This window comes from Gymnogyps californianus, chromosome 3, assembly GCF_018139145.2.
Source record: "Gymnogyps californianus isolate 813 chromosome 3, ASM1813914v2, whole genome shotgun sequence".
In the NCBI taxonomy this organism is placed as follows: domain Eukaryota; kingdom Metazoa; phylum Chordata; class Aves; order Accipitriformes; family Cathartidae; genus Gymnogyps; species Gymnogyps californianus.
The window spans coordinates 98,626,147-98,647,523 of record NC_059473.1 but is presented as its reverse complement, the minus strand read 5'-3'; the positions used below and the strand labels follow the sequence as shown (position 1 = coordinate 98,647,523).

Genomic DNA, 21,377 nt, shown 5'->3' with positions numbered 1-21,377 from the left:
GCAATTAATTGGAAAGTGCAGGAGTTGATTTAGCAAAGATATAGTATTCCTGATCTTTTGCATATACATAGTCACTAAAAAGTTTCTGCACAACTGTAACACAGAAAATTACTTTGGATGAAGTTAAAAAAAAAAAAAAATCTGAAAACTGTTTTTTCCTGTAGTAAAGATTATTATTAGGACATTTGTTTTTTGAAAATAATGCTAATACTTCAGTAAACTATTTTGGAACCAGGCCATCATATAATTTGCACAGCCAATACAAAAGAGAATGGTTGAGGAAGGAGATTAAGGCTCCAAACTTCTAACCACCCTTAACTTACATGTGCGTATTTTTTTAAGGGTGGATGCATATACAGCAAATGAATCATTGTTGTGACAACGTTCTTCACGAGAAACAGTAATTAGAATAATTATGATGCCTTAGCTCTAGTACATGTTCATTGAATACTGTGAGTATGTTAAACTGCAGATTATGGAAGATGTCATCAAGTTACAGTCCTGGATGATGGTTTTAAGTTTTCTGCCTCTTACTGCTTTCTTCCACTGTGAAAAGCCTTGCAACACTAAAAGCTATCATCCATGTCCACCCACAGCTGTAGAAAAACTATATATATATACACAACAGTATAAACAAAATAGCATTGTAATGTATAATTAATGAATGGAAGGACTCCACTGTGTCTTATATTTACAGCTGTATCATTTTCTTAGTAGATTTTTATATGGATTATATTACTATGCTGCAGTATTGGTAGGATTATTATTCATACCAGTACCATTAGGGAATCAGGCAAATGGATGGCATGAGTTGTCTGAAATACATAGTTTTATAAAGTATGTGTATATATATGCAGCTTATAGAATGTACGATCCTGGTCCTGCAAGAGGCAACGTGGGTAGAATCCACTGGTAATGGAGCTTCCCTTAATGGTGGGGTTTTTTTGTTACAGATTTGTGGTTAATGTACCCATTTTTTTCAGGGTTTTGGGAAGTTCAGTGATTTTGGTTTTCTTGTTTTCTTGTTGAGCACATTTCATGCATTCACCTTTAGTTCAAAGAGCATAGGGTTGCTTGTCTCCCTGCTCACTTCCTTTTTGGAGAGGTTCACTTAACATGAAAAACAAAGAAGATTATGTGTCTACGGAAAAAAGAAACTTATATTACGTAAAAGATGGGTTATTGAAATTTAATGCTTAGGAAATAAGTTTGCAGTGTCTTTTTCCTATGCTGCAAATTCCATGTAAAGAGATCTGCTGATAGTGTTTCTTTGAAGATAAGAGGTTCTTGTTTCTAGAAGATCAAAACCTGAAAAGTCATGTCACCTGTGTTAAACTTGTACAAAAAGCAAACAAGAGAAACTGCTCATGTATAGTGCTATGACAAGGTAGTGCAGATTTTTTTTTTTTTTTTTTTTTTTTGACAAACACTTGTTTCACTTGAGCTTTGAATCGAGCCCATACTACTTCACTGATGTGGAACATAGGCTCTGCTAAAGCTGCTGTGAATATCTTCTCTACTAGCAAGATCTTTATTAGCTGAAGGAAAAACAGTTGCCTCCGTGCAGTGTCTCTGCTTTAACATTGACTGGACTGTAGCATCAGTGCAGCTGAGATACAGTTGTAATGTTAATACAAATTTACAACAGATTTTATAGAAGATTGGTCAACAGTACCATTAAGGGGGGGAAGATGCAGATGTGGGACATGCTCTAAGTACTTAAGTCCTTACAGTGTGTGAACAGTGGTTTTACTTCTCTTAGGTGAGTTTGGGGTTAAGGTGTCATTTTGAATAGTTAATCTTTTTTTTTTTTTTTTTTTTGGTTAAGATTTGAGTCCTGTTGCAGTGTTTTCCCTGTGCTATGTACCACAAATGCAAAGGACTAGAGAGAGGCAATTATTTCTGAAGTAAATGATTTTCTGTGGCAATGCACTTTACATTATTAATTAATCTTAAAATGCTAATTACTGGCCTGCACTGAACTATTCGGACAGCTCCCAATTTTTTGTCTTTTATTTTACTCATAAGCATAGCTTTACAATGAACAATTGTTTTGTGAATAAGACGGTTTCTGCCCATTTTACTTGTAAAATCTTGTTTCACAATAATGGATTTCTCTGGAAACTTACTTTTTTTTGCATAAATTGAATGTATGTAGATTAATTTTAAAACATGGCCTGTATATTTTGAAAATAAATCATCCAAGCCTGAGTTTGTCATCTAACGGATGAATTTAATTTAGTACAAAAAACACTCCAAAGAAAGTCTCCCAATCCTAAGAGAGATTGTGGAAGGTTTGCATTAGTTATTATCTCTCTCTTTTTATGTATCATCTACTACTTTCTGATTTTGAGGTGCATCTTTTCATGCCGATGTGTGGACTACCAAGAGGATTCTTTAAAGGAATAAAACAATAACATACTCTGTGCAAAGGTCCCAATGTATTATAGTACTGTCTGCTGTCACCTGTCAGCTCATTTTAGATTTTTCGTAAAGAAAATTTTGTTTTTATATTAAAGTCCAGTGAAAGCAATTCTGTTATTGAATGTGGCATGATTTAATATTTTAAAACATATTTTTCTTTCTCTTTCAGCTTTACATCTTCCAATCCAGCCTTACAACATGGGTAGAACTCCTGCACTTCAAACTTGAAGCAATCTACAGTCAGAAACTTTGGTGTTTTAATAGTCCAAGATATCAGAACCTCTTCAGTCACAAATGAGAGCTGTGCAAGAGGACATCCTTGATCCTTCAAGCCAGGCTTCAGTTTCCCTTGACTCCCCTTTTTAGTCTTTGAGCATTGCCCATTACCCAATTACAATTGCTGTTAAAAATCGTAATTGTGTTTTGTGTGCAGATGAGTGAAACAGATAAAGATGTAAAAGTGGCCTTATGGTAAAAAGGATTATTTACATTACTGGTATCGAAATCAGTATGTTCTCTCCCAGCCTTAGAAGTTGCAGTCTTGCCATTGACTAGTGTGAAAATACTAGCAGAAATAGTGAATTTTTTAGGCAGGCAGCACCATTGTTTTTATTACCATTTTGTATAACTAGATTTAAGCAAGACAATTGTAAACACTACAGTCTGTTTTATAGTACAGGCTTCATGGACATTTCCAGATTCTCTTTGTAGTCTTAGTTTCTGAATCCTGAATTCTGAAGTTTTATTGTGTGTGTTTAAATATAGTGTAATTGAAACCTTATTGTGAAGACTGGAATGAAGCCAAATGGATATTCCATCTTCAGTAGTTTGCTTAAGATGCCTTGAATGACATCTGTCTGTCTTGGTGTATATTCGTAGTGAAGAATGATCTTTTCTGAGCTCAATTCATTATAGGGGGTTTTTACCTTTTTTTTTTTTTTTTTTTTTTTTTTTTTTGATAGACCTGAAAATAAAGATGTAAGACTGGATGCCTATCCTGGTGCTTTACTTATATCTCTATTGCCCACTTACTATGTGTGAGCTAAGCTGAAAAATTCCACGTGCTGTCAATTTAAAGTTGAAGATGTGCAGCATCTTGTGTATTTTAGTCTCCAGAGTTAAGCTCTTCTTTTCTGCGAATTTAGTCCATTTTCTAAATATTAATCAAAATTTTGTTTTGGTTGCTAAAGGTTGCAATCTGCCTTGCTCATTTAACAAATTAGTCTCCAATGCCTGAATTTACAAACTGAGGAAAAAATACATATATTTTTAAATAAAAATTCAAGTAGTAGCAATTGTGACTTCAAGACGGTGTATTGGTTTCCTTCTGTTTTTAACCAAAAGGCATTCATTCATTAGTACACCAAAATATCCTTTAGGCAAGAAGCACTTGACTGTATGCTTTGATCTTATTTCAGCTCTGCAGAAAATCTTATGTTTGGACTTTTTGTAACCAGTTTCAGTGTTCCCAAAGCTTTACTAGTATTTTCTTGCAATGGTACAAGATGTGTCCTATGTAAAGCATCCTCTTGTGGATCCTTGCAGTTGTGAAATAGGCACTCACACTGTATTTCCCGTCATCACGTGTTTGGCTCTAGGTTCTCAGAAATGAGCCATCGTCTTTGTGTTGAAGTCCCATCGCTTCTCTCTTGTTTTCCTGTTGTGTTTATGAATGCTATGGGATTACTCTATAAGACCATCAGAAGCAGCTGTCCCCTAATGTTACCTTTCTTGTATCTTCACTTTGCTGCAACACGGACCTGAAAAGATTGAATACTGACAAAATGTGAAGGAACCTCTGCCTTCCTAACTGAAACTACTAAATAGATGGACAGATATTGTTTGCTAGTGATAAGTAATACCATAAATGTACTTGCAACTCAGAAAAAAAAATTAAAAATGAGAAAATAATTTTCTTCACAAACTAGATTAAAAACTGGTTTCTTCAAATCTAGCTGACAGCCTCATAGGCTAGTGAAGCTGGAAATTATGTTTTTCTCAAACTGCTGGAGCTTTAAAACTTCTCAGACTCGTTTTGCATGAAAAGACTATTTACTTCAGCAGAATTTAATCCTGATTTATTTTGGGTAAGCAAGGACAGAACATAAAGCCACAATATGTTCTTCTGTTCTTCTCTTGTTTCAAACGTCTGCTGTTTAGATAGTAAGAATTTTCATCTCTTGAGATACCAGTAGTTCTTGAATACAATACCTGCATCAAGCCATCTGGAGTGTTCATTTACAGTTCTGGAGAATGAGAGTTCCTCTAAGCATATTTTGTAGTATTTATATGGTTTTGCAAAGTAGGTAAGTCAGCAGATAGCAGATCCTAGCCTGAATAGGAACATACATAAGTTAGGAATCATTTTCCTTAGCAGCATCTTACAAAAGAGATTTATAGGATATTAGATTAAAGAAACAGAGTTTGCAAGTCAGTGTATTTAGCTTGTTGAATATATTGCTGAAGCAACAAGCATTTCATAAAATTACTTTTAAAATCGGGATTTTCTTCTATGAAATTTAAAAACTAGTAATTCAGTAAATAATTTGTCAGTATTAACAAAGAACTCACACTTTTCATAACACGCTTGCAGTCTTTCTGGATTTTCTTCATCCAGACTATATATACATATATATAGTAGTACATATATTTAGTATAGTTTATGTAAGTGTAAAACAAAAACAAAACCAAAAGATATAAAAGGGGAAAGAGAATGTAAGTGGATAATGCAAGAGATTTTCCTACATCGTTTGAAAACAGATCTTTAGTAATGATGCCAGGTTCATTATTATAAGAAAGGATTCTAAAAATAATTACTACCATGTAAGTCTCCTGAAATAGATTTATTAAGGTGTTTAACCTGTGTAACTTTGAAATTCCACGTCCTTCCCAAATAGTTCCACTGGAAATTGTACCTATCCGTGCAGTTAGGTACTAGTGATACCTAATGAAGTTTTCAAAGTGCTTCCATGAAATAGTCAGAAATTATGGTTTTATTTTAGACCAAGTGATCTTTATAACACTTTGAAAATACTACCTGTACCTAAAGTTACTTCTAGAATAATGAAGCAGTTGAAGTGACTCTGAGATGAAAGGGGTCCTTTAAATGATACTCATTTTGGTGTTTGAAACATTCTTTAAATAACTGTTAGCTGTGAATAAAATAGCTGAGCAACACAAAAGTGGCATGTACCTTGTTTAAAACAAACCAACCGGTCACTGCAAGCTAGACAGATGTAGTTGGAAGCCTAACTCCTGGCCCCATATTCACCAGTAAAGAGATTGAAAGCAACTTTCTGGAAATAATTCAGTAATAATGGTCTAAGGAATGTTATGTAACATACCAACTAATTTAGAATAGCTTGATGTTTCTGTGCTCACCTTATTTGTCAAAACACTTAAACATCTCTTACTGCTGTGGAAGATTGCAGTTGTTGATACATTTCTGCTGTAAGGATGACGATCATACTTGAAGGAAAGCAAGGATAATATAATCTTGCAAGAAAATTTTCAAATCTTTTCACACACAAGTTTACTGGTTTTGAGAGTTTTGGTTTGGGTTTTTTGGTGGCGTTTTTTTTTTTGTTTGTTTTTTTACATTCCCTTTTTTTTTTTTTTTTTTAATAGTAGTCTGAAAAAATCCTGTTGGTAGGATTTGGGGGCAGGTTACAAAAACATAATGAGGTTATGATAGTCTCTTGGACTACTGCAAAAGGCAAAAAGGCCAAAAAATATTTCTCAGGAAGATCATACCATGTCGTAAGGCTGGAGATGGATGTAAAGCTACAGAGAAAATCACCAGGTAAGAACGAATTGTTGAGATGCACAAATCAAAACAAGTATGGTACATTCTGCTTAAATTGCTGTGTCTTCTTTAGTAGTCTATACGCTGACTTACGTCTTATTTTGTTTTCAGGTTTATGGTAGGCTGTGGTAGATGTGATGATTGGTTTCATGGTGATTGTGTTGGACTCAGTCTTTCTCAAGCGCAGCAGATGGGTGAAGAAGATAAAGAATATGTGTGTGTGAAATGCTGTGCTGAAGAAGACAAAAAAATGGAGTGTTTTGATCAAAGTGTACCAGATACTCAAGTGAAACTTGAAATCCATAGAGAAGAAAAAGCAATTGAGTGTGAAAAACTGGGGATGTCAAAGCAAACACCTACTTGTACTCTAAATGTAACAACTGAAAAAACAAAGCAAACAGAGGACACTGGGAAGCACAAAGTCAAAATCTTCAGACGGGTGAGTTATTTAATGCTTAAAGTTCTGTTAATTATTGGGAGTAGAAGGAGTTTCCTCCTAACCCCCTGGCATTTAAAATACCATGTTTCAAACATTTTTGTGAATCTAATTTAAAACTTCTCCATTACTATTTTCAGAGTTACTTCATTTTCTGACTGGCTTGACTCTTTTGAGATGATATTGCTAAACTCCTCATATTGAGCAGGGTTATGTGCACGTCATATGCGTGTGTGTATATACACCTATACATATAGGTGTATATAGAAATAGTGAAGAACTTCGTGCATTTTTCTTTCAGATTTCTAAATACCTACAGGACATCTGTCAATTTGCTGTGTGATATAAACTGCAGATCTTTTAAATATCTGTAAAACTATGAAAACAGTATTTTAGTTTTGATTGTTTTAACTTCAGATTGTATGTAGAAGAAACTGCCTAACATTTTAATTAGGGCCTTTCTACTTTCTTTGTGTCTCATTTTACTAACCAAAGGATAATTTGCAAGAGCAGTGAGATGTTATTATTACAGTTCTTTAGAGTCTTTTAGTATATGGCGTTGTAGTCATCATTACTTGATCATTGGTAATCCTTTTTGTCTTATTTCTGAATAGTAGTGTTGTAATTCTGACATGTAAGCTATTCTGTTTAATTTTGGTTTATATGTGCTTTCTAAACATAAGTGACTTCCTGTGGATACATGGCTAAAACTGGTTAAGGGATGCTCATTGGTATCCCTGACCTTTTAAAATAACTGAAAACATAGTGGTTTTCAACACGGAGCTTAGCTGCAGATTGCCTGTGATGTGTCTTTGGCCAATATTTCAAAGAGATTGTTAAGCAATACTTGGCAGTAATTTGGGATATTGTTCAGTAACTTTTTAGAAACTATTATAAGATGGTGCATACATGTAGGGAATTCGTTATACAGTATACTTAAAAAGAAAAAAATGGGAAAAATGTGTGATAATTACGTAGTGGTTTATTGTAGCATTCAGTAGCATGCTAACATGTGTCAATGTTTATTTCAGGAATCTGGTGATGGGAAGAACTTGTCAGAGTCCAGAGACTCGGATACTAAAAAAGGGCAACATGTTCCTGCTCGAAAAGGATCACAAACTGCTGTAATTCCTCGGCGGTCCCCTGAAGATAAAAATGAAAAAATAAGTAAAGAATCCCTTAGTGTGGTGGAAAGGTCCATGAAATCAGGTAGTGAGGTTTGGTGAAATACTCCATGCTGTAATTCACGTATATGTACAGTGAAGGATGGTTGACTTTCTTTATAGTATCGATTTTTCAAACCACATTCCGTAGTGCAGGTGATGGTGATCTGAAGAGCTGTTTGTTCTCATGATGTTTATGGTCTTTATTTCTCATTTCTTTTAAAATTTTATTTAGCAGGTAAATGTTCCCTGTGTTGATGTGTGAGCGTTTCCTGTTTGAATAGTAGAGGATGCTCACATAATCAAGAATGGGAGAAAAAGTACACAAAGACATCTCTGTACTAAACTTTATTTCACATTGCAAAAAACTTTGAAATACTCTTCCATAAAATAGTATGAAATACTTAATGTACATAAAAGTGTTTTAATTGCTATATAAATTATACTTTGACTTACTGATGTCTTTTGCACAAATTGACAAATAATTGTATCAGCTCATTTCAAAGGGGAACATTATATTGCACACTGAGCCATCAGATTTTCATCTAAATTTTATTCGAAAGGTTGAAGGGACGTATTTCCCCTCCCAGCAACCTCTGTCCCCTCCCCAGCTCCCTTCTGGGAAGCATTATTCTTCTAAGATGATGGTAATATGAAATTGTTGTAATTTGGGACTGAAATCTCAGCAGCAAAGCTAGTGAGATTTTGTGTGAGAACTGTGTTTTTAACTCCTAAACTCAAGCTTTGAATTCTTGTTTAAGAAAAAAAAAAATCTGCTTCTCTGGTCTTTTGCCAATGCTGATGCCTTCTAGTAACTCTTATTGGTGGAAGAAAACAATTGAAAATGTCAGGGTTAAATGTAAATCTAAATGTAAGTATTTTATACTGAATGGTATCTTTTAGACTTCAAATAGCTTGTTGTTCAGCTTTGAAATTCTGAGTCACAAAATAATTGGCATCCTTTCTAACTGCAAATTGCATGGAGTGAAATGAGTCTTTAGCATCCATGAAATAATTGTTCTAAGATATATTAATTGAACTAGGAGATGACAAAAAGATTTTTGCAGTGACGATTTCAGAATAGATGTTAATCTAAAAATAATTCTTAAACAGAGGGGAGGCTTAGCAGTCTCATTTAGGACAATTAGCATAAAATTATTAAGCAGCACATTTGTCTTAATCTCTTAACTGCTTTGAATTATGCTTATAGTGGCGTTGTGTTTATTGCTAATCTTGCCCATCGCTTCCCTGTTATGGGACTGTGTTTTCAGATGGTTGAAACTTTGCCAAAATGTTGCTGGCATGTGGAGGTTTTCCAATTCCCCTTGGCTCCTCAGGCGACATTTTTTGAAAGCCTTTAGACCAGTTCTTCATCCTCCTCCTGAGGAGGAGATGAGCAAAAAAAAAAATGTATTGAGCAAATAAAAGCATTATTAGGGCTGCTTTACTGAACAAGCCTAGTATATGAATGCTTTAGATCACAGCGCAGAATGGCAAACAGCTCTCTCGGGTCTGTACCACCTTGCTGGTGAGGAAGGGGAAATCAGTAATTTTGATAGGGATCATAGTCGCATTAATGAGAGAGTTGATGATCCAACCACACAGTCTGCCCAACAGAAGAGAAAATCCGTCTTTTATAGCTACTTGAAAATGTAGTTAGTTTGCTTCTGGTATTAATGCATAAGTTGCACTCAATAGGTGAAAGTAATAATAAAGAAATACTTCTTTTTACCATCAAACACTCAAGTTAGATCTTTATCAGTCTTCAATTTGTTTCTTTTTTCAGAGTAGAAAGTGAATAAATTAATATTGCTTATTTCCCATTGCTTTCATAAATAGAAGGCTACTGCTCTAAATTAGTGACATTCACGTGCTGAGACAAATGAGCTTTCAGTTGACACTGGAAATTAAAGCTTGAGGGAATTTGGGGTTTTTGCTTTAATTATTTTAGTTTTATTAGAAATTTCCATTATTTGTATTATTTATGACACAAACCTTATAGTGGCCTTGTTTAAGAGTGTCTGTTACCTGAATCAGAAGCTGAGATTATTATAATTGAAATAATTTTGATGTCTAACAGATACAGAAATGCTAAATTTAATGAAAAATGCTGTTCTAAAGTAAAGTTTATTATGCTTATAATATGTGCTTCCCAGGATATTATTTCTCGGTTTAATAATTGAAAAATTAATCTATGCTATTACAAAAATTCAGAGTAAAAAATCCTGCTTAAGATCAAGCTAGTAGGCACTGGTCATCTTCATTCAGTGTAGAAGAAAATACCTTAAGTCAAAGGGCAAAAGTCCTGTTTGTTTCTGCTAAGGAAGTTTTTTCTGGGTTAAGCTATGTAATACAAAATCCAAACCAAATAAGAAAAAAAAAAAACAACCACCCTCTGAGTCCATTCCTTCTCCTTGAGGGTCAATTCTTAGCAGTTTAAAAATAAAACTTCATGACATCCAGCAACAATAAAAGTTTATAGCAGTGGCTTAAGTAGCTTAGAATTTTTAACTCTGTGTGTTTTGATAGGTGTTCATGAGAAACAAGAAATTAAGAAAAAGAAAAATGAAAAAGGATCCATTAGTGCAGCACACCTGCCAGCCGTACCAGCTTCCAAACCTTCTGCTGATCAGATAAGACAAAGTGTGAAGCAGTCTCTTAAGGAAATTCTGATGAAAAGGTAAAGATATATTATTAAATTAAATTATTAATTTTTGCTTGTAACTATTTTCTTTCGGAAGGCAGAGAAAAAAATACTAATTATTTGGAAGCATTTGGTAATTTTTGCCCTTGTGTTCTCTCACAGATTGACAGACTCCAGTTTAAAGATTCCTGAGGAGAGAGCAGCAAAAGTTGCCACAAGGATTGAAAGAGAGCTGTTTTCTTTTTTTCGGGACACTGACTCAAAGTATAAGAACAAATACAGAAGTTTAATGTTCAATCTAAAAGATCCTAAAAATAATGTATGTATTATTTGTCTGTTGTGCTTTACAGAAATCCTTTATTTGCTGTAGATTAAAGGAAGAGTCTTCTATGTAGATACATTAGTAATCCTTTCACAATTTATCCTTTTTTTTTTTTTGTGGGTTTCCTCATCTCTCTGATGTTTTTTGTCCTCTTGCGCATTCAGTGTTCTCTGTTCTTTTTCGCTTGTTGCCCATCATTAATTCTTCAACTCCTTGCTCCCAGTGTACTTTTTGTAGTGGGATTTCAAAGTGTAGTGGAAATAGCTTGCCTAGTTAAAGTGTTTGTCTTTACCACTGATCTGTTGTTTGGGTGTCCCTGTCCCCCCTCATAACTCTTTGCTACTTGCTGCACTTATTTTGTTTCTGTCCAGTAGCTTGCCTCACTGTGCTTTTTCACACCCAGATTTCTCAAGCTTGGTCTTCACTCTCTCTTCTACTTTCTCTGAGCCCATTATTCAACATCATACTCACCTCCTCAACTTCTGTCTTTTAGCCTTCTATCAGTTATTCTGATCAAGTTGCTTTGTCTGTAGTATTCTACTGTTGCAGTTAGCCAACTGTAAATGATATGAACAGGCTAACTTCTGTCACTGGCTTCTCTTTGCTCATACTGCTAAATTATGTGGGGTTTTTTTATGCTGGGAGTTCAGTCAGTTGAGAAGCATTGACATCCTCTTTAATGCTAGCTTCTTTCTGCTGTGTAATACTGGGGATTTGCACCTTTTAAAAAAAAAGTTCAAGTTACTGCTGCAGTGGGCATAAACTCACTTTCTCCTTTGGAACAACAGTTTATTACACATCTGATCATTAAGGGTATGAGTAGATACATTCTGTCATGTAGAACAAATGGAGCTCTGGAATTAAGCTTCTTATGTTATAAAATCTAGTACCGCTTTCTACAGCAGGAGATAATTGCAAAACCACATGATCCGTATAGCTGTACAGAGTATGTTGTATGTTGCTTTTCTGCTTTATTTCCTGCTGTGAGCTGTTTTTGTCTTGATAGCAATAGTTAACTTTTCTTCTTTCTGCTAGATACTATTTAAGAAAGTGCTGAAAGGAGAGGTTACTCCAGACCATCTAATAAAGATGAGCCCAGAAGAACTGGCTTCCAAAGAACTGGCTGCTTGGAGACAGAGAGAAAACAGACACGTGAGATTTGTCAACTTATGTTATTTAGTTGACTGCCTAAGCATATTTAACTTCTGTTTTCAGGTTAAGTGTACATAGAAAGAACAGAATGCATGTTGCACAAAGCAACTCTGGCTGATCAGGAGGATCTCTATAATTTATTTAGTGTTCAAAACCCAAAGGCATTGTTAGGACAGAAGTGAAAGAAGTGTAGTAAATTCCTGAAAGGGGGAAACCATGCATTGTCCTTTGCCGTGCAACTTTGTTGCTGCTTGCTCTTTCTTTCTTCTGTGTCAAGAGTGAAGGCTTCTTTGTCCTTATTTCCAACAAGATTTTAAAGCTCTAGCTGGAGCTTTATAGACACCAGATTCTTAAAAAGGGAGAGATCTCTTTGGACAAACCAAACCGAACTGGTGTTGTTTATAACTTACATACTGATGGAGCATGACAATTAACCCACCGAGAAGTAAACCCGAAGCTGAAAACCTGATCTGCCAGTCTGAAAAGCAGTCTAAAGGAAAAACAAAAACAAAAAACCCCAACAAAGTGTAGGAAGTTTATTAGGTTAGTTTGAGCATTACTTTTCTTGAAACAGAAAGTCACGCTATATTTATAGCTGTGTTGACAGTTTAGAAGAAACAGGAATATGAGGAGCTGTATTATTTTTATAGAAAATGCCTTTTTCTTAGCTATTACCCTGTTTATTGGGCAGTTAGTCCGATGATAGTTAACTACAGCAGCTTAGAAATGTCAGGTTTACAGCATCAAGTTTTCTAGTCTACAAAATCTGGATTTATGTTGGCAGAATCTTTGGTATTTATATGCCACTTCATAGAACTGAAAGGCACAAAATTTGGGTAGTGTTAACTGGTACGCATTTTGTGTTTGGGTTTTATGATACTAAGAATTGTGGGTTATATCAGATGACTTCCGATAAAAAATTAATGACTAGGTAGTGTAACCATAGAATAGCTGGAAATTCATCCTCTTGAATTCTTTGTGCTTAGAATGAAAGAATGTTCAGTGATAGGTGATTCAGTACAGTGGGATGCTGTTTTAGAGACTGCAATTTGCATCGCAACATTAATTATTCCTGTTTTTTTCCTTTTCTTTGCATATTGCGACTAGACCTGTTTATGAATCATGACAACTTTTTGCTAGTTCCTATACAAAAACAGTTGTTGAATTATTCTATTATCTCAAAGTTGTTTTGAGGGCCTAGAAAGGCATGAAAAGTTTGTTTATTCTGTAGCTATCTAAAGCCTATCTTTTGTAGAACATCTTTATTACGTTTATTTTTGTAAACATCAATAAAATACTGAAAACAGACCATACAAAAGAACACTCCACTGCTGTGAGGAACAGCTTCAAAACAAAAGCGTATGCTGCTCAAAAATTACTGAAGTCCTAAATATTTCAGAGAAATACTTTAAAATTTCTAGAAGTTGAAATGGAACACAACATGTAAAATAAATAGCAATGTATCATTTGACTGTATTTTTCATTTTCCTATTCAAGCAAGACTTTGAGACTGCTACTTACTAATTTTTTTTGAGGTTTCCCCATTGTGTTCAAAAGTAACTGTAGGTATTTGGCAGACAGATAAAGCAATCATAGAATCCTTATTTCCTTATGAAACCACGCTTAAAATGTTGGGGACAGCCAACACAAACTGTTTCTGGTTTAAGAAGTAGAAATGTGCTTTAAGAAGCAATTTTAGAGGTAATAGTTTATGTTTTGTTTTTTGCAACAGAGCAAAGCAGCAGTGCTGATCAGAATTAGCATATCCCTTACTGTAAGAATACATCTAAGTGGTTTTTTTTGAGGTAGAGCATTAGGTTTATGTACTAAAAAACAAACTCTTGAAAAATGATACAAATCTATATGTATTTATGTCCTACATTGTCCCTATTATTATGGGAAAGGAGTTGATGCATTTTTTTTCTTTAGCTCTTGGAAAATCAGAATTACCTATCTTTAAATTTAGTGTTGAAGGTCTGCTTTATAACTTGTTTAAATACGTGCCTGATAAGTACTTGCTGCACTGTAGGTGAAGTTAGACTGGCTGCTTGTGCGTGTGCTTTATGAAACTACTTGACACTTGCAAAATAAGAAAGTATTCTTTTTTCCCCCAGAGGGCTTCCTAATTACAATCCTATTTTCTGTTGTTGTATTTGTGGATTTCCAAATTTTATTGTATGGAAGTAAATATACGTAACTTCCTGTTTTTACAGACAATTGAAATGATCGAGAAAGAACAGAGGGAAGTTGAAAGAAGACCTATCACAAAAATTACTCACAAAGGAGAAATAGAAATTGAAAGTGAAACACCAATAAAAGAACAAGAGGAAGTCATGGAAATTCAGGTAGGGAAAAAAAACATGGCAACACAGTGTATTTAGTTCATACATAATATGGTTGTAAAGTGGTTTGTTTATGACTTTGGTGTTCAGATCTGTAATTATATGTTAGGTCTGTTCTGAGTTTAATTTTTCTTTTATCCTTACTGACTTTCACTTCTGGGCCTGGTGTTTTTGTTTTTTCCATGTTGTGTCCATGACTGTATCATGAATTCTGGCAATAGTAGAAAATATTCTAAATCTTACCTAAAAGATATTTAGGGATCCCAGTTCATTCTTTTAATGCATTTGTAGGTTTTGTGATAGCCTTTTAGGCTATACTGATGAAGGGAGAGTTTTACGTCTGAAGGAAAGAAAATGCCATAACATATTTAAGCAATATGAATAGCAATATGAGGAATATTGACAGAGGAGAAAAAGGCTAACTGAAATGTGTTTGGCTTTTCTTAGGAACCTAATATGAAGTTGTTTGAGAAGTCAGAGGAAGCTGAAAAAGATAAAGAAGTAAATGAATCTGCATCTCCGGACACCACCAGTCAACATAAAAATCATCTCTTTGATCTTAACTGCAAAATCTGCATAGGTAATTTTGAAATATAAATGTCAAAATAAATACATCATGTTTGTATAATGCTTTTCAGTCATAAATCTCAGTATACCTCAAGAATGTAAATAAATGGGTGTTTTTCCCTAGTTTGCTGACAACGATGTGGAAGCAGTGTTTTACTTCATAATTTACAAAAAAGACAATATTAAAATGATAGGCTATTGGCATAAACTTGTCTTCTATTTAAAAAAAAAAAGACTGCAGAGAAAGAAATCCCTTTAATGGGTGCACATGCTATTGTTGATTCCTCATTTCTTTATCCTATCCCGTTACAGTGGCAATATTTATGTATAATATTGTATAAATATATACAATGTATAAATTTATACATTGTATAAGTATGTATAAAAGGTATCACTTCTTTATCCTATCCCACTTCAATGGCAATATGTAGTATTCTTGGTGCGTCTTCCATGTCTTCAGAGGAAGTCCTCTTTTCTTTCTTTAATGAAAAACAAAAAACATTGCAATTCATTCTCTGCAGGCCGAATGGCACCACCTACTGATGATCTTTCTGCAAAAAAAGTGAAAGTGTCTGTTGGGGTTGCACGGAAGCAGTCAGACAATGAAGCAGAGAGCATTGCAGATGCGCTTTCATCGACATCAAGTATTTTAGCTTCAGAATTACTGGAAGATGATAAGCAAGACTCATCAAAATCGTCATTCACACCTCTCCCAAAGTAATATAAACTGTAGAAACAGTATTTTTAAATGAAAGACATTATTAATCTTGTTAAGCTATTATGACTAAAGCTAATTTTTTTAATGGCATTTCATTAATCCATTTGTGTACTTGAAGTTGTACACCTCTTCTTAGGAATGGGGTTCTCTGCTGTAGTAAATGATGCTATGCATTTATATAAACAATACTCTATATATAGTTGTGATTATAAACTTCTAATTACCCCATTTTGTTTTGGGGAAAAGTAAACTACCTTACGTTTTCTGGTGCAACAAAGTCTAAAATGGCATGTGAGTTCATATTAAAAAAGTCAGGATATAGATTTCATATTGTATTTTGCTGTTAAGGAATGTAGTATGTACAGTGCTGCAATTGAACAAGTGTGTGTGTGTTTGTATATGTGTATATATAAAGCTAGGGAATTTGAAATTGCTTTAAACAGAGCATTTACGCTGATAAATCAGGCTAGTTTCAAGATTCAAAGCAACACTTTTCTAGAAATGACAGTTAACAGCAGCTTGTTTGATGTTTTGCCATATTTGCTGTCAGCTCTCCCTTAATTTTCTTACACACTCTACGCTGCTATCCACTAAAGGGGGAATTGCAATTTATGAGGCTGTTTTTTTCTGGTTTGAGGGAGGGGTTTCCAGAAAAACATCGACTTTCAGTTATTTAGAATTGACCAGAGTTCGTGCTGAAATTCTGCCTTTATCAGGACAGTGTGATCCTTTACCGAGGACAGCGGACTTTGTTTTTTGAATAGCTTGCTGAAGATGCAAAGAAGTAATTTCTAGTGTAGACAGAAAGAAACATAGGTTACTGTGTTACTGTAACAGCACAACATCTGGTACTACTGGGCGGCTAGCTTAAAACTGCTCATAGCATGCCTAGAATATTTTGGTAACAGCATGTTGGGAAATGTTGAAATATGGCTGTAACCTTTTCCATGAGGAGACCCTCAGGCTGAGAAACACTCTCCTGTGAAATTATTTAAATCTTTCCGTTTATTCTTTGCAGCTGCTTTGTTGACAAAACTGAGGCTTTTTTTTAAAGGGAGGAAAAGTGCTGTTTTGTACAGGTGATGATACTGGAATTGGGAGGAGGTGCTCACAGAAGCTGTGGAAGTGATGCATGGGCGAGAAGAGATGAGGAGCCAGCGTGTGGGGCAAGGGAAAGGAAAGAGGGGCGCAGGTATTCAGGTGGTGGACAGACGGTGTTGCAACAAAATGTAAGAGCTAGGAAAGCAGGATGAGGATAGTCCAGCAGGCAGTATGTTGTCTTCTCCCCTCCTCCCTGTGGCAGGGGAAGATCTTACTGGGTCTGCAGCACCTATATGTGTTTGTGTGTCCTCTTCAGTAGCGTTTAATAACTCTTGGACTAAATAACTTCTCCATTCTCAAAAGATACAGTAGTGAACTAATGTGCTGCTTATCTGACTGTCCTTCCTGTAACATATATCTACTCCACTGGAAGATGAGAAACATGGTTGTCTGCCTGTCTCTTGTCATTGACCCTCAAATATGCTTAACTGAAAAAGAAAATTCTTAATTACATGTGATTTCTTTTACAAAGAAAAAATCATGATTTACATTATCTTGCGTGATATATCATGTTCTAAACAAAGTGGTTTTTTGTTTGTCGTTTTTTAGGTCAGAAACACCTGGCACTGTGGAATGTGAAAGTCTGTTTCTGGCACGCCTGAATTTCATCTGGAAGGGTTTTATCAATATGCCTTCAGTGGCAAAGTTTGTTATTAAGGCTTATCCAGTTTCTGGCTCTTTTGAGTATTTAACGGAGGTATTTATATTTACTGCAAAGAATGAACAATCCATTTATTAACTTTAGTGACTTGTTTACCTTGTAGGCTAATAATAGTATAATGATGAAAGGCAGTGAAACATGGTCATTGTACTGAGTAAAGTATTTGTGGGAGGACATAGGTTAGGGTATGTATTTGTAAGTAAAGTATTTTTCAGTTTGTCCTACATGGACCCATGGTTCATCAGGATTCAAGTTCTTTGATATATTTTAAGGTGTTTCGCTCTCATCTCACTGTAAAATGTTTCTTGAGGATGAGCAGCCATATTTCCAGAGCTGGTTTTATAAAAGTTGAACTGTTTTTTGTTTATTATGGAGCATCTTCTATAGTATAAAGTAGCAGGGAAAGATAGGAGAAAATTTGCTACTGAAATAACCACCTCAGTGGCATCCATTTTCTGAGTTAGAAGTGAGAAAATTGTAGCTCAGTTTTGAATTCAAAGCATTAAACAAGCCGATACCAATTTTTGGAAGAGAAGTGTCAACTGGTGGTTTCTGTTGACAGTGCGGGAAGTCTTCTCGTCTTCTACAACAAAAACCTGCATGACAGGGTTTATTTTTCTGCCTATCTGGTGCCAGTTCTGGCCCTAACCTTCCATTGTAAGGCTAAATTGTCCATTTAAAAAAAAAAAAGTTTATGTAGTGTTCTCTTCGGTGTCTGAGAGGCAGGAAAAGGATGCAACTGCTTATAATAGTTGTCTTTGTGTCATAAAATAAAGAAATGAAGATCAGAGAGGTCATAAGGCTCAGTGTTATGTCTTGCCAGTGACACAGAATTCATCAGCTTTCTAATTAAAAGGACTTAGGTCTTCTATTAATGTGATTGTCTCTACTTTGCTGTAAATCTTCAGTGAAGTGCAGGGCATGCAGTACCCTTTAATACTAAAGAATTGTTTTACGAATATGATGTGCTTTTCAAAACTCTTCTGCTTTATTTCAAAAAACGATTTTTCCTTAAGTGTTCCTAAATGATTCTGAAAGTCTGTTTATGTTGCTTGTGAATAGTGAACTCGATAGTATCCAAGAACAAATTTATGTCTATATATAAACGCATGTGTAGGTTATGTTTTCCCCTGATGATTAAGATTTTGAAAGTTTATTATATACATAGGTGTGGGGCGCTCATAGCAGTTGGATGTTACAGATAACTTGAGTGTTTCCAGAGCACAGTACAGTTATGTTTGCAGTTAATGTTACTGAAATAATTTTGGGGAGGTATAGATGAACAGTATTGAATGATAACTAATTTAGTACAGATCATTGACTTTGCACTGAAAATCTTAATTTAAATATCCAAAATTTAAATTAATTTGTTTCTACTGTTGTAACTTCTATTGAAATTTTAAAATTCTAGTTTAAGAACTAAAAGAATTAAGTATATTTTGAATATATGAAACAGATACTGGATGAAGGATTTACCACAACTTTTACGTTGGATTCAGATTACTGTTGTCCTTTCTCATAGGATTTACCTGATAGTATTCAAGTAGGTGGCAGGATATCTCCTCACACCGTCTGGGAGTATGTAGAAAAAATCAAAGCTTCGGGGACCAAGGTAAGAATTTTACATATTAAAGGCTTGCTGTTTAACATACATCCTATTCACCCTAAACATCTTTTTTTTTTTTTCCCCTGGAACATTTGCGAAATACATGACACTTTAAGGATAACTGATGGTTATGTTGAATGGGATGGATGGCAGCTGGTGGTGTTTATTTTCTTACTATCTAACCTTAATGTGTCATTTGCTGTTTGAGAATACTTGCGTTCCTTTGAGACAGTAACTCATCATGAATGTTTGGACACCACTTCACATGCCTCAAGTGTTACCCTTCCGTTTCGGTACTGTTACAGTATGCAAAACCATCTCGGTGGTCCTCTGCTGGACTTGTCCCACTGTGTGTAGGTTGTCCTTGTGCTGGGGAGCCCAAAACTAGTGTTCTCCAGGTGTTGTCTCACAGGTGCTGGATAGAAGGGAATAATCATTTCCCTTGGCCTGCTGGCTGCTTCGGTTCTGACACCCAGCATGCAGTTGGCCTTCTTGGCATGGACGCATTGCTGGTTCATATTCAACTTGTCCACCAGGACCCCCACGTCCTTTTATGCCAAGCTGCTTTCCAGCCAGTCAGTCCCGCAGCCTCTCCTGGCGCATGGGGTTACTCCATCTCAAGGTGCAAGATTTTGCATTTGCCTTTGCTGACCTTCACGAGGGTCAGCCCGTTTTTTCAGCCTGCTGAGGTCCCTCTGAATGGCAGCCAGCCCTTCAGCGTATTGACCACTGCCCCTGATTAGGTGCCACCTCAGTTTTGCAGGGGGTCTTCTGTCCCATGTTCCAGGTCATTCATTAAGCCATTAAACAGCATCAGCCCCAGCATCGACTCCTGAGCTGGGCTTCAGTCATAGTTCTAGGATCTGAATACTGGTCTTCCTCTAGTATTAATTAATAACTCGGACACAATAGACTACAAAGTAAAGCTTTCTAGTAATGTTAAGAGTGGGGAGGGGAATAATTACTTGGAAGCTGGCATGCTTCCCTAAAACTTGTTATTTAGCTGGCTGATAAAATGTTGGCTTTTTTGTCATGCATTGCAATTCGGTTTTTTTATACTAAATGCTTTTTATTTGTTTTCTCCAGTTTTTCTTAATTATTTTTGGCCCTGTTTCTGCTCCTTCTGTCTCCTCTGTTGTTCTCTGCCTTCTTGGAGGGGCTTTTTCTCCTCCTCTGAACTGTGCTTTTAAATAAAGAGCAGTGACTAAAACAATTAAAATTTCATAGAAAAATGTATCTGACCATCTTTTTCTCTCTCTTTTTGTAAACAGGAGATCTGTGTAGTTCGCTTTACCCCAGTAACTGAAGAGGATCAGATATCCTATGCGTTGTTGTTTGCCTATTTCAGCAGTAGAAAACGTTATGGTGTAGCAGCCAATAACATGAAGCAAGTGAAAGACTTGTACCTCATCCCTTTAGGTTCCTCAGATAAAGTCCCACATCATCTTGTGCCTTTTGATGGGCCTGGTAAGTACAGCTTGGAATTTGGAACTTTATTATCATAACGCTACTCGAAGTTTACAACAGAAATGTAAGACAAAATTAAAATTAAAAACGCCAGCTATTCTGTTCAAACATGTCATCAGTTTTCCATAGTATTATATTAGCTTCCTTGAAAAGACATTAATTTCCCATTGTAAGATTATTCTGATACTTTAAAGTATTGTTGTTGAAAAAATTACAGTGCATAACTTTCTTTCATGTTTACTACATTCTTCCTCTAACCCAGGTGGCTTTGTAGGTTACAATCTCAGTAAATTCAGTGATGAAAGTGAACTATGATAGTAGTCATACTGAGTTCCAAATTGATACTGTAACTTTAAAATAGTATTTTTCATTATTTGATATGTACTAATTCCTTTTTTCTCAAGTGTTCCAAACTTCCTTAAAAAAAAAAGAGACATGGAACAGATGGGCAAGGAATAAAAGATCCTGACATGGCCCTCAGTTGTTCTTCTTACAGCTGAGTTACTTTGTATCAATTTATTTTGGTTATAAAAATTCGTGGATGATTTCTTTTTTTGAGATAGGCAGGGCCAAAACGAAGAGGGGATGAGCTACAACTCATCATTTTTTTGCAAGAACCTAAATTATACAGAACAAAATACATAGTGAAGAGAGAGCTAATAGTGTACCTTGAAACACAGTGCCTTCCTGGAATGAGGGAAGCATTTTGGAAAATCACTCTTGGTAAATCTTTGAAGAAGTATGTCTGACACAAGTTGATGAGGAGACTTTGTGGTTGCAAGTGTGCTGTTTACTTTTTTTTCCTCTTGTGCTTTGCTACCACTGTTACCAGACTGTGGCTGTGTTAGACTAACATGATATTTAATTTCTGTGCTTTTTCTTATGTGACTAGATGTCCTATACAACTGTCTCATATTCTGTATTTGGAAGTTATAGTGGGCATATAGTACCTAAAGCAATTTTAATTTG

The 21,377-nt window shown here is 35.3% G+C and overlaps 1 protein-coding gene across 6 annotated transcripts in view; it reads left to right on the top strand.

Moving 5' to 3' along the window:
* The window catches only part of PHF3 (PHD finger protein 3), a 52,472-nt gene that overhangs the window by 27,840 nt on the left and 3,255 nt on the right, over nucleotides 1-21,377 (top strand). For 5 of the 6 annotated variants that reach the window (XM_050895170.1, XM_050895167.1, XM_050895165.1 and 2 more), the window contains 11 exons: nucleotides 6,341-6,668; nucleotides 7,697-7,874; nucleotides 10,358-10,508; nucleotides 10,635-10,791; nucleotides 11,830-11,946; nucleotides 14,160-14,291; nucleotides 14,736-14,868; nucleotides 15,377-15,572; nucleotides 17,224-17,371; nucleotides 18,858-18,947; nucleotides 20,213-20,408. In XM_050895170.1, the coding sequence (XP_050751127.1) occupies nucleotides 6,341-6,668; nucleotides 7,697-7,874; nucleotides 10,358-10,508; nucleotides 10,635-10,791; nucleotides 11,830-11,946; nucleotides 14,160-14,291; nucleotides 14,736-14,868; nucleotides 15,377-15,572; nucleotides 17,224-17,371; nucleotides 18,858-18,947; nucleotides 20,213-20,408 (1,826 nt within the window). Of the gene's footprint in view, nucleotides 1-6,068; nucleotides 6,227-6,340; nucleotides 6,669-7,696; nucleotides 7,875-10,357; nucleotides 10,509-10,634; nucleotides 10,792-11,829; nucleotides 11,947-14,159; nucleotides 14,292-14,735; nucleotides 14,869-15,376; nucleotides 15,573-17,223; nucleotides 17,372-18,857; nucleotides 18,948-20,212; nucleotides 20,409-21,377 lie in introns of those variants that run through there. The other variant, XM_050895171.1, reaches the window with a different exon arrangement.